At 35.4% G+C, this 12,847-nt stretch overlaps 1 protein-coding gene across 2 annotated transcripts in view; it reads right to left on the bottom strand.

The window, feature by feature from the left end:
• Positions 1-12,847, bottom strand: part of HOOK3 (hook microtubule tethering protein 3) — an 86,631-nt gene that overhangs the window by 30,740 nt on the left and 43,044 nt on the right. For both annotated transcript variants that reach the window (XM_019742062.3, XM_019742063.3), the window contains exons 10-12: positions 7,641-7,781; positions 5,894-6,095; positions 838-948 (exon numbers count right to left, since the gene is read on the bottom strand). In XM_019742062.3, the coding sequence (XP_019597621.1) occupies positions 838-948; positions 5,894-6,095; positions 7,641-7,781 (454 nt within the window). The remainder of the gene's footprint in view (positions 1-837; positions 949-5,893; positions 6,096-7,640; positions 7,782-12,847) is intronic.

Here is a 12,847-nt window from a genome sequence, read left to right as displayed (position 1 = left end):
TAAATTTACAGAAAGTCATGAGCAGAACAATGTAAAAGAAGCAACAGTGGTAGAAAAGTAAATACACAAAGTGTGATTGAAAATTATGGTGAATGTTTAAATTTTAAAAAATTATTACAGCAAAGACACATTGCCATTAATCCCCCTCAAAATATTCCCCTTCACTTCGAACACACTTATGCCATCATTCTTGCCACTTTCTGAAGCAGTTCTGGAAGTCCTCTTCCGTGAGTGCCTTTACTTCATCCTCCATCATGACAACGCTCCATGTCACACATCGTTTCTGGTACGGCAATTTCTGTCAAATAAAAACATTCCGGTGTGTCTTCATCCACTTTATTCACCGGATCTGGCATCGTGCAACTTCTGGCTCTTCCTCAAAGGCAAAATGACCACGAAAGGAAAATATTTTGAATCGATTCAGGACATCAAGGCAACCAGGACAGCACAACTAAAGACACTCACGAAAGAGGACTTCCAGAACTGCTTCAGAAAGTGGCAAGAACAATGGGATCAGTGTGTTCAAAATGAGGGGGAGTATTTTGAGGGGGGTTAATGGCAATGTGTCTTTTACTGTAATAATTTTTATTTAAACATTCACCATATTTTTCGATCACACCTCATATATAAAAGAAATCAGAATGGAAGGAAAAACAACATTCTTTTAATCTTTTATTTTAGATCTATTTCTGAAGCACAAACGTAAATCTTAAATTTAAAAATAAACAGAATTCTAATTTTTAAATTTAGAAATAGGAATTAATGTAGTCAAAATGTGAATTAAATATCATTGTCTTAATTTTAGCAGTGCTCACAACCAAAGTGCCTTATACTCACATCCTTTTCTTTTTGAAGACTGTCAACTTTTTCTTTTAGCCGCTTATATTCAAAATCTAATTTATCTGCTTTCTTCGATTCTTCAGATAATCTATTTTGCAATTCTACTACCTGATACAGAAAGGTACCATTAATTTTTATAATTTGAAACATTAGAAATTATCACTATTTCCTTCTACAGAGCTATGAAAACTCCCTTCCCCACAAATATTTTTTTAAAAATGTATATTATACAGCAACTTAACTTAATGGAGAGAACTAGGAACAAAAATCTGCCACTATCAGTTTTAAAACCAGATCACCCAGAGTGAAAATGTTCAAAATTACGAAGGAATATTTGGGATTTGTATTTACTGTAACACGGATATCTGGGTAGTCTAATATCCTTTTAGCATAAAACAAAATAAATGCTACAGGGGAAAAAATCCAAATGCATAGATAGGTAAGTGTACAAGAAAGTGAAATCCTCACAGGCTAAAACTGAAAGAGAAAGTATGTGTGGAAGCCATAAAGGGCTAATTTCCCAAACCAGGAACCCAGAGCTTTGAATTTAACAGGAGGCAGATGGTTATTAAATCATCTTAGGCTCTAAATGGTAATGAGTCAGTAAAAGGTGGGTTCAGAAAAACAATCCACCAACTGGAAAAATGAATAAAGAAACTTGCCTGTCTTAAAGTGAGTACTCTGGGTTTAAAAAAGTGTTTTGTAACTATGACCTGCTAATACATGGATTTGCGTTTAAAATTTTACCACATGCCTTGTGTGGCAAATCCTAAGCCAACCAATTAATTTAAAATACTCATGGTTGGTAATGCTGTGGAAAATCTGGCATAAGCAAAACACACACTGTCTGGAAGACTACCACCTCAACTCAGGCCCCCTTGTATTTCCAAAGATAAAGATGAGCCAAATGAAAGAGCAAAGGGCAAAATAAATAAGCCATTATGAACAACAATCAACAGAAAAACATAAACAACAATAACAACAAAAGAGTAGAACAAGACTTCCAATGATTTCAGATTGGAATTATCAGATATAAAATACCGGTATAATACTTAAAGATAAATAAAGTGGAAATCTAAATTATGAAAGGAATAAGAAACCATCAAAAATGATCAAGTAGGTTTGAAAATGCACCCAAAGAGAACTTGTAGAAAGAAAATATTATCATTCAAAAATAAAGTATATTAAGCCCCAGATCAGAAACAGAGAATTAGTGTATTAAGAAATTTCACTACACTATTTCTAGGTGTAGATTTCTTTGTATTTACATTGCATGTAATTAATTAACACTAAATCTGATATTCTTTACTAGTTCTGAAAAATGTTCGGCCATCCTTTCCTTCAAATAATGTGTTCCTACAATTTGTTCTCTCCTCTGGATTCTAATTAAATCATTTCTCATTTTAATGTAATACTTTTTAATCTCATTTATAATTTCTTTCATCTGCATTTATTTGAGTAATTTCTCAGCTCTTATTCAAGTTCACTAATTCTTTCAACTTTGCTGTATGTCATAATACAATGTTGGGAAAAAATATTTCCACAAAAAACAAACAAACAAACAAAAAAACAAACAGAGAAAAACCTGCAAGCTATTCATGGTATACAGAGCTGTTCTACTAAAACTTTTCCAACTCATTTTGTTAAGCTAGTATAATTCTGATGCTCCAATCAGATAAGGAAAGTATGAAATAGAAAACTTCAGGTGAATCATAGATGCAAAACATTCTAAGTAAAGTGAACAAAGCAAATGTAACAATGTATAAATAATAAGTAAATTCACTATGACCAAACTAAGTTTAATTCTGGAATGTAAGGACGGTTTAAGCATAGAAAATCCACTAATATAATTCATCACATTATTAGAAAGGCAAAGCAGCATAGAAGTCTCCTATCGTGTTTCCCCGAAAATAAGACCTAACTGGACAATCAGCTCTAATGAATCTTTTGGAGCAAAAATTAATATAAGACCCAGTCTTATTTTAATATAATATAAGGGGCTGCCCGGTGGCTCAGGCAATTGGAGCTCCATGCTCCTAACGCCGAAGGCTGCTTGTTCGATATCCACATGGGCCAGTGGGCTCTCAACCACAAGGTTGCCGGTTCAACTCCTCGAGTCCAGCAAGGGATGGTGGGCAGTGCCCCCTGCAACTAAGATTGAACACAGCACCTTGAGCTGAGCTGCCTCCCGGATGGCTCAGCTGGTGGGAGCACAGACTCTCAATCACAAGGTTGCCAGTTCGACTCCTCAACTCCTGCAAGGGATGGAGGGGTCTGCTCCCTGCAACTAAGACTAAACATGGCACCTTGAGCTGAGCTGCCGCTGAGCTCCCAGATGGCTCAGCTGGTTGGAGCACGTCCTCTCAACCACAAGGTTGTCGGTTTGACTCCCACAAGGGATGGTGGGCTGTGCCCCCTGCAACTAACAACGGCACCTGGACCTGGAGCTGAACTGCACTCTCCACAACTACGATTGAAAGGACAACAACCTGACTTTGAAAAAATCCTGGAAATACACACCGTTCCCCAATTAAGCCTTTTTCCCCTTCCCCAATTTAAAAATAAGTCTTAAAAAAAAAATAATATAAGACCCGGTCTTATCTAATATAGCATTAACATAACATATTACTGGTTCTTTAATATAAAATATAATATAACATAATATACAATAATATAATATAATAAATATAATATGATATGATATGATATGATATGATATGATATGATATAATATAATATAATATGATATAATGTAATACCGGTTCTTATATAATATATGACCGGGTCTTATATTAATTTTTGCTCCAAAAGACGCATTAGAGCTGATGGTCCAGCTAGGTCTTATTTTTGGGGAAATACGGTAATAGGTGCAGGAAATGTAGTTGATTAAATTCAACATCCTTTTAAGATGGATACCCAGAGAAAATTAGAAATATCCTGTATAACAGAAATTCTTAATCCTAGTAAAAGGTGGCTACAAAAAAAATAATCTGTAGCAATCCTTATACTGGTAAAACATTTAAAGCATTCTGTATAAAATCAAGAACAAAAAAATGGTTGTGTACTATTATTGCTTCTATCCAAAGTGGTATTAAAGGTCAGACATGCTGATTAAGAAGAAAAACAGTATAGAGTAGAAAGAAAGAACAAAATGCTTTTATTTGTACACTACATCACTTCTGCCAAGAGACATTATTAAAAGTAATATGAGAATTTGGCAAAGTTGTAAAATCAATGTATAAATACCTATTTCATTCATATAAATGAGCAATAAACTGAAAATGGTATCCTTTCTTTTGCTAATTACATTTACAAAACCCAAATACATAAAGTACCAAGAGTGAATATAACAAAATATGTGCATGATATTTAGAAGGAAATTTAAAAACTTAACTGAAAGACATTTAAGACCTAAATAAATAAAAAGATATTATAGTCACCAAAAGGAACATTATTGTCATAAAGATTTCAATTATCCTCGAATCAATCAACAGATTCAATGTAATTCCAATTCCCAAAGGTTTTGGGTATAAAGGGAAAGGAAAGGTCTAAGAATAGACAATTTTGAAAAAGAACAGGTGTGGGTATCTGCACTACTAAAAATCTATAGATAGTAAGACAGTACGGTATTGGTGTAAGGACAGACAAATAACCAATGAAACAGAAGATAGTGCCCCAAAACAAACCAACGCATAACATGGAAACTTCAGGTATATGATAAGGTTGAATTGCAGGCCATTGTGGAAGATACTGTTAAATAAATGTTGCTAGGTTGACTTGTTGTCCTTGGTCCCTACACAAAAATCAATTCCATGTGGCTTAAAGGCCTACATGTACAAAGTGAACTTTAAATCTTTGTTAAGAAATCAAAGATCAGTATTACATCCTTATGTAGGAAACGATTTCTTAAACAAGACATAATGAGCACAAATCATAAAGAAAAAGATATTTAAAGTTCATTACATTAAAATTACCAATCTCAAGAAAAGTAAAAGGACAGGTCACAGACAGATCGGAAATAAATGTAACATGTATAAGTGACAAAAGATTAATATCAAGAACATATAAAGAACTTTCAGAAATCAGTAAGAAAAATAAATAATCCAATTTTTAAATGAATAAAAATTAAAATAGGCAATTAACAAAAGACATGTGATCAGTAAATATATTTATAATTAGGGTAATGCAAAGTATAATCATAAGGAAACACCATTTCATATCCAATTGGCAAAATTTCAAGTACTATGTGTTGGTGATGATATGGAGCAATAGGAATTTATGCAAACTTCTTATTGGTAATATGGTCACTTTGGAGGACAACTGGACAATATCTAATTAAACGAACATAATCTAAGGAAGAAACTCCATATAATGTAAAACTTTTACACATGTATAAAAGAAGTAATGTTCAATACTATTCACAGAGGCATTTCTTATAATGTAAAAAAAAGTTGAAACATTTTGTATGTCCTTCAACAGGAAAACTGACAGATTGTAGGACAGTCATTCAACAGAATGGATACTATAAAACAGCACAAATGAATGGAATAAAGCTATGCCTATCAACATAAACCAATCTCACAAATATACTACTGACCAAAAGTATACTGCAGTAGAATCCTTTCATTTTTTAATTTATATAGCTTTAAAACATGCCAAAATATTGTAAATTTTATATATATATATATATATATATATATATATATATATGCAGCAAAAGAATAAAGAGATGCATAGGAATGAAAACCACAAAACAGCATAGTGGCTACTATAATGAGGGGAAGAATATGTTTTATTTTTTAAGTGTGGATACTTATTATTTTTTCTTTTTCTTTTTGTGTATTTCTTAAGTATTACATAATAAATTAAAAAATAAAAAGCAATAAGGGGATCTGCTATAGAGAACAATAAGCTCAGGATAAGAACTAAGGTTCATAGGTAAAATTCAGAATACCATGAAAACAAAAGTTGTTAGATTTTGGATAAGCCATCATGTTATAATGGAGAACCTGCTTGAAAATATTATTAGGAGACTTTGTTACCATTCTTTTACCTGTCTCTTATATGTCTCAAGTTGACTTCGAGCTGCATTGGCTTTTCTTAACTCTTCCTCTAGACTGACAGTGTTCTGCATATACATAGTGTTCTTCTCTTCTAAGAGTTTAACCTGCCGCCTCAAATCACCAAGATCTTCTAGCTTCTTTTTATATGATTCCACTTGGCCTTCTAGTTTAGACACTTTATCAGAAGAATGTCTAGAATGAGATGGGAAATCAGAAATCAAACACATCCACAGTTATAAGGCTGCTTTAGTGTTAAACCAAGAGGGTTGTCAGGAAATAACACATTCTAATGAAATTATAGACCAAAAGTGATTCCAGGTTAATTTTTTACTCAGGTTAAAAAATATGATGAAATTACAGCAAAAATTGTCATGAAGAATGTTACATAATTTAAGGAAAGCTGGGGGGAGAGTAGTACCAGCAGAGTCCCACGCAGTACAAAAGCCAAATAAATACATTGCACAATGTCCAAATGACTTGGCAGTTAGAATGCTTTAAGTGCCCATAGGAACAGCTGTTTCAGTGGAGCAGCGAGGGCAGGTAGCGGCACATTTTAGGGGTTAAGGAGAGAACATAAGTTTTACCCTGTATAATCTAAATTTGTTTTTGAGAGAAGTAGAGAGTAGTAAGTTTCTCTCTTTTTCTAAGATAAGAGAGACCTACAAGTAAACATAAATATATACTAAGGAGGAAGATTCAAATGCAAAAAGAAATGATAACTGTGGTAACACAGTCCCTGTGTAAGCAAGAAGCGTTGTGACCCAGAGCATTGAAGAAGAAATTAGCACTGGACAGGAGGAAGAATTTGCTTTTACATTTTAGAAGCAAAAAAGAAAAGATTAGTGGTGCAGAGAAGTTAGGAGGTGCAGGAAACATAGGACGTGGAGAATTCCACAGTTCATGGCCTCTTTCCTCTATGCAGCAGGAGACAATGCCATCTACTGAGATTAAAGCATGGGCGAGGTGGGGTGGGATGGGCATGCAAGTGAGAAGAGTTATGAAAATATGTAACAGCTATGACAGAAATGGGAGACAGAGCTATCTACTGATGAACAGTAGAATGGTGGACCAGTGATAAGAACCCAGTGAAAAGATCATTAATTTGCAGTAGGACAGAACTGTATCAATGTGATATTCTCTATTCGTTCTCAGTATTCAAAGAGCAAAGTGTAAAATATAGATGATTGAAATGATCCAACAGAGAGCAGATTGCACAAGAAGTGGAAAGGTGGAAAAATGAGGTGGCAGGGAGTGAGGTGCCTAGAGAGAACAGTTGAGATGAAGATAAAAAGGTCTGGTAAGCAAATGAAGCCTTGTGGTGTGTGACAGTATCTGAGAAAAAGAAAGACCAAGTTGACTGGAGGACTCAAAATCAAAGAAAAGGAATAGTAATGAGAAAAACTCCAGAGCAATACAAGTATGAAGTGATGGTCAGAGATTCATTTCTATGATATTTATATAGTACTTATTTGCCAGATAACTTTTCCAAGTGTTTACAAATATAAACTCACTTAATTCCACATATAAATCTGCGGTAGGTATATTATTTCCATTTTACAGATGAGAAAATGGTTACATACAGGTTAAATAAATGGCAGCACTGAGATCTAAACCCAGGTGGTCTGGCTCTTAAACACCCTGCTATGCTCAGCGATCCTGGAGTTCGTAATATTGGTGGTAGAACTGTTCTGGGTGATGACAGGTCTGAGATTCTAGAGAGACGGGAAGATTGTTTACCTAAGAACATCTATTTCATCTTTTAGAGACTGAGCGTCATCTGCCAAAGTGGTTAGTTCATCATTCTGTTGCCGAAGTTCAGAGATTTCCTTTTCTAACTCTTCACAGCGTATTCGATAATCATCTTTGGCTGCTTCTAGTCTGTAACCAAAACAAAATAAACCAAGAAAGTGCTCTTTACTGTCTAATAATTCTCCTTAAAACAGTAATAGGAAATAAAAAGCATGAGAATGCAATCTTCTTGAATGTGTCTCCTACTTTTGTGACAATGAACTATAATTCTAAGTTTTAACTATCCTAAAAATTGATTCCAATGTTCCAAGGCTTGTGGAAAGATAACAATTAATTATAATACCATTCCTCTATTCAGAAAGTTAGACATCAATATTTGTAAAAATACAGCAGATATAATTTATTTAAAATGTTATTAATTATGAAACTCATATTCCTTGTTGAAAATTTACAAAATACAGAAAAGCAAAAAAGATAAAAATCATGTATTAACGTTTTTGGAGTATATTCTCCAGTCTGATTTCTATTCCTAGGTCTTTTTTCCCCAAAATATGTATAATACTGTTTTTACTTATTAGCGTTTTGCTTAACATTAATCCTTCCTTTAGATTTATAAGATTCTTTGTCTCTCATTGATTATTTACCTTTTATTACTGAAATTTATCATTGATTATTTACCTTTAATATTATTATATAAATATTTAATGTACAGAGATTCATTGTTTTTATTTAACTCAACTGACAAACCTTACACTATATAGTTTTCACTTTTCGTATATGATTAGAAAGGTGGTTTTTTTTTTAATCCTATATTTCTGTTAGTATTTATGGGGTTTCATTTTTCACATTAAAGTTCTCAATTTCCCTGGAATTCATTTTGGTATATGATATAAAGTAGGAATCTAACTTTGCCTGCCAAAATATCTACCAACTATCCCCAAACCATTTAACAAATGATTTAACCTTTCTCTATTAATTAGAAAAATGCCATCTTTATCATTTTTATATACACTAGGATGGGTGTCTGGATCTTAATTTGTGTCACTGGTTTGTCTATAATTTGCTGCACCAGTACAGTTATTTTAATTAGCATAGGCTTATAATGTATTTCAACACTGGATATGGCAAAGTACTCCCTCATTATACTTTGTTCTCAAAATATTATGGGAATCTCTTGCTCATTAATACTTCTAGATGAACATAAAATTAGAATTGGAATCAAGCTCAAATTATATGATAATTTAAGAGAAAATGGCATTCTTATAAAACTCCATGAAAAACATGTAAAAATATGTTATCTCTCTACAATTTTAAAATATTTTTAATGGATAACTTAGAAGTTTTCTTCATTTAAGTCCCTAATATTACAATAGTCCCCAGTTATCCATGGGGCATATGTTCCAAGACCTTCAGTGGATGCCTGAAACCGTGGATAGTACCAAACCCTATATATACTATGTTTTTTCCCTATATATACCTAACTTTTCACTTAAAGGAAGCACTTTACAGCTTTTCTTTGGCATGTCCGAATTTCTAACATCACAACTGCTACAGTTTGGGGCTTTAAAGTGAAATATGGGTTACCTGAACACAAACACTGTGACACTGCAACAGTTGACTTGGTAACTTAGACGGCTACTGAGTGACTAATGGGTGGGTGGCATACACAGGACAGCTACACTGGACAAAAAGATGATTCATGTCCCAGGTGGGACAGCATGAGATTTCGTCACACTGCTCAGAGTGCAATTAAAAAGTTATGAACTGCTTATTTCTGGAATTTTCCATTTAATATTTTTGGACCACAGCTGACTGCGGGTAACTGAAACCACCACAGAAAGTGAAACTGCAGATAAGGAGGACTACTGTACTTTTAATTTTTTTTAGGTACTTATATACTTATAAATGGAAATTCTTCCTGATGATACTAGTGATTGGTAGAAAAGCTCATGATCTATGCAAAGTCTTAGTTACATTCTCCTTGTTAAGTGTTTATTGGTTCTAAGAACTTTTCAGTTGATTCTCTTATATGTTCTATGTAGACAAACATATTTACAAACTCTTTTCTTTCTAGTATTTTCACCTCATTTATTTTTCTTATTTCATTTTCTAGAAAAGCAGTGACAGCTAAATCTTATATGGCATCTATATGCCAGGTAATAGTCTCAGTATTTTACATATATTAACTCATTTAATATTTAATTCATTTAATACTCATTTAAAATTCCAGAAGGTAGCTAATACTACTGGACCATATTATAGTGGAGGAAATGGAGGCATGCCCAAGTCTACACAGCTAAAAAGTGGCAAAGCCAGGATTTTTCAAATGTCTAGAAAAAAGTCAAATAGATTAATGGTCATCCTCATATTATAACTGACTATAAAGAATAATAAAAATTACTACGATATATAAATTTATAGTACTGATAAAACATTTTAATTGTTCAAGTACTTCAAAATATAATACTGTAATATGTATTGTGGAAATATTTCATTTATAATTAAAATGTAAGACAATTAGAAATACCACTTCCCCAAAACCATACTTTAAAAACTAGAGACTTCTGTCCAAAATGGCAGCACAGGAAGAAACTGAACATACCCCTTCCCATAAACACACTGATTTTACACCTACAGACAAAGCAATTACCCCTAAAGAAGAACTGGGGGTCAACTGAACACCTTCTGCACAACAGATGAGAGAGACCACACAGAAACAGGTAGGAGAGATGCAGACAGGATACCATGGGAACACCCCCCAACACACCAACCTGCAGGAGGGAGGGATTGCCGACTGCCCTGCCCTGGGGCACAGGAAACAATGGTCGTTTAAAGTGCACCTAGACTCTAAGGGAAGAAAATCCATTTACCAACCCCAGAACATCTGCCAAATGGAAGGGAAGCTGCGGGAACTCTCTTTCGTTGCTGGATGGACGAAGGAGTGCTACCTGTGCTCCCCTTCCACACTGCTTTCCCAGGAAGGAGCACGATTCAGGCCGTCTAGCCAGCAGGCCGTCTAGCAGCATGAGCACCAGATCCCAGGCCCACACCAGCTCCTCGGCTTGCCTCCAGGGCTCTCCATGACTGTCCCTTCTCCAGCCACAGCTTTGGGTGCTGGCTTGGTTTGTCCTTAGAGCTCCCCTCAGCCCTGTGCACACTCCAACTACAGTCCTGGGCCACACATGGCTTACCCTTGGGTGTCCCAACAGCCTGCTCCAGCTCCAGCTTCCAGCTGGTTGTCAAAGCGTCCCTACAGTGGCTTACCCCTGGGGCACGCCATGGCTGGAACCCATTCTGGCTACAACTGCCACCCTGGTGCGGTGAACACCCAGGACATCCTGCAGATCACGCCACTTCAGCCACTGCTGTAAGCCCTGGTGCAGCTTGCCCTCAGGATATCTCTTGTTCTGAGCCCCTTCCAACTGTAGCTCCAACTGCTCTGCCAAGGAAGCCTCAGTGTGGCTCACCCTTGGACCTTCCCACGGCCTGTACCTACCACAACTACAGCTCTGCAGAGCCTGCCAAGGTGGCCCCAGTGCAGCTTTACCCCATGACTGCCCATGACCTCAGCCTGCTCCAGCTCCAGCCAGCCTGCCTAGGTAGCCCTGGTGCGGTCTCCCTACAGCCTATGCCCACTTCAGCTCCAGCTCACCTGCCAAAGGCATCCAGCACACACAGTCCACGAAAGGGAAGCTCCTATACAAGGCCACTCCTTCAAGACCAGGAAAGCTTGCTATTTTGCTAATCCATCAAAACAAAGAGAGACAGGCAAAATGAGGAGACACAGAAATGTTCTAATGAAAGAACACGATAAAACCCAGAAAAAGAACTAAATGAAACAGAGACAAGCAATCTATAAGATAAAGAGTTTGATTACAAGGGTGTTCACTGAACTTGGGAGAAGAAAAACGAACTCAGTGAGAACTGCAACAAAGAGAGAGGAAATATAAAAAAGAACAATCAGAATTGAATATCATAACTGCAATGAAAAACACACTAGAGGGAACCAACAGCAGATTAGATGATACAGAAGAACCAGTCAGGGAGCTGAAAGCCAAGGTTGAAATCGCCCAGTCAAAACAGCAAAATGAAAAAAAATGAAGATAGTTTAAAGGATCTCTGGGACAGCATCAAGCACACCAACATTCGAATCACAGGGGTCCCAGAGAGAGACAGAAAACCTATTTAAAGAAATAATGGCTGAAAACGTCCCCAACTTGGTGAAGTAAATAGCCATCCAAGTCTAGGAAGCAGAATCCCAAACAAGATGAATCCACAGAGGCCCATACCAAGACATATTATGATTAAAATGCTAAAAGTTCAAGATAAAGAGAATCTTAAAAGCAGCAAGAGAAAAGCAGCTAGTTATATACAAGGGATCCCCCAAGAGACTATGAACTGATACTTCAACAGAAACTTTGCGGGACAGAAGGGACTGGCATAATGTATTCAATGTGATAAATGAGAAAAACGTACAGCCAAAAGTACTCCATGCAACAAAGTTATTCACAATCGAAGAAGAGACAGTTTCCCAAACAAGCAAAAGCTAAAGGAGTTCATCACCACTAAACCGGAATTACAAGAAATGTTAAAGGGACTTCTTTAAGTGGAAAAGAAAAGACCAAAACTAAAAATAAGAACATATAGGAAAGGAAAAATCTCACTAATAAAGGCAAATTTAAATGTAGTGGATCAACCAATTACCAAGCTAGTATGAAGCTTAAAAGAAAACTAGCAAGAGGACGTGTAAATATAGTAATAAATTAAGAAACACAAGATACAAAATATTGTGTTTGTCAAAAACATAACTGTTTGTGGGGGTGAGTAAAAAATGTAGTGCTTTTAGAATGCATTCAAACTTAAGGGACCATCACCTTAAAATAGACTACTATAAGCATAGCTTGTTATATATGAATCTTACGGTAACCAAAAACCAAAAACCTATAACAGATACACAAAAAGAAAAAGGAACCCAAACAAATCACTAAAACAAAGAAAGTCATCAATGTATAAGAAAAAAGAGCAAAGAAAGAACAGAGAACTACAACCAGAGAATAATTAATAAAATGACAAAAAGTACGTACATATCCATAATTACTTTAAATTCAAGTATACCAAATGCTCCAATCAAAACACACAGGGTGGCTAAAGAGATTAAAAAAACAACAACAAAGACCCACCGATATTCTGCCTAC

The sequence above is a fragment of the Rhinolophus sinicus genome, chromosome 16, assembly GCF_057876585.1.
Source record: "Rhinolophus sinicus isolate RSI-liver-muscle chromosome 16, RSI-T2T, whole genome shotgun sequence".
NCBI lineage: Eukaryota > Metazoa > Chordata > Mammalia > Chiroptera > Rhinolophidae > Rhinolophus > Rhinolophus sinicus.
This window is presented reverse-complemented; position numbering and strand designations above follow the sequence as displayed.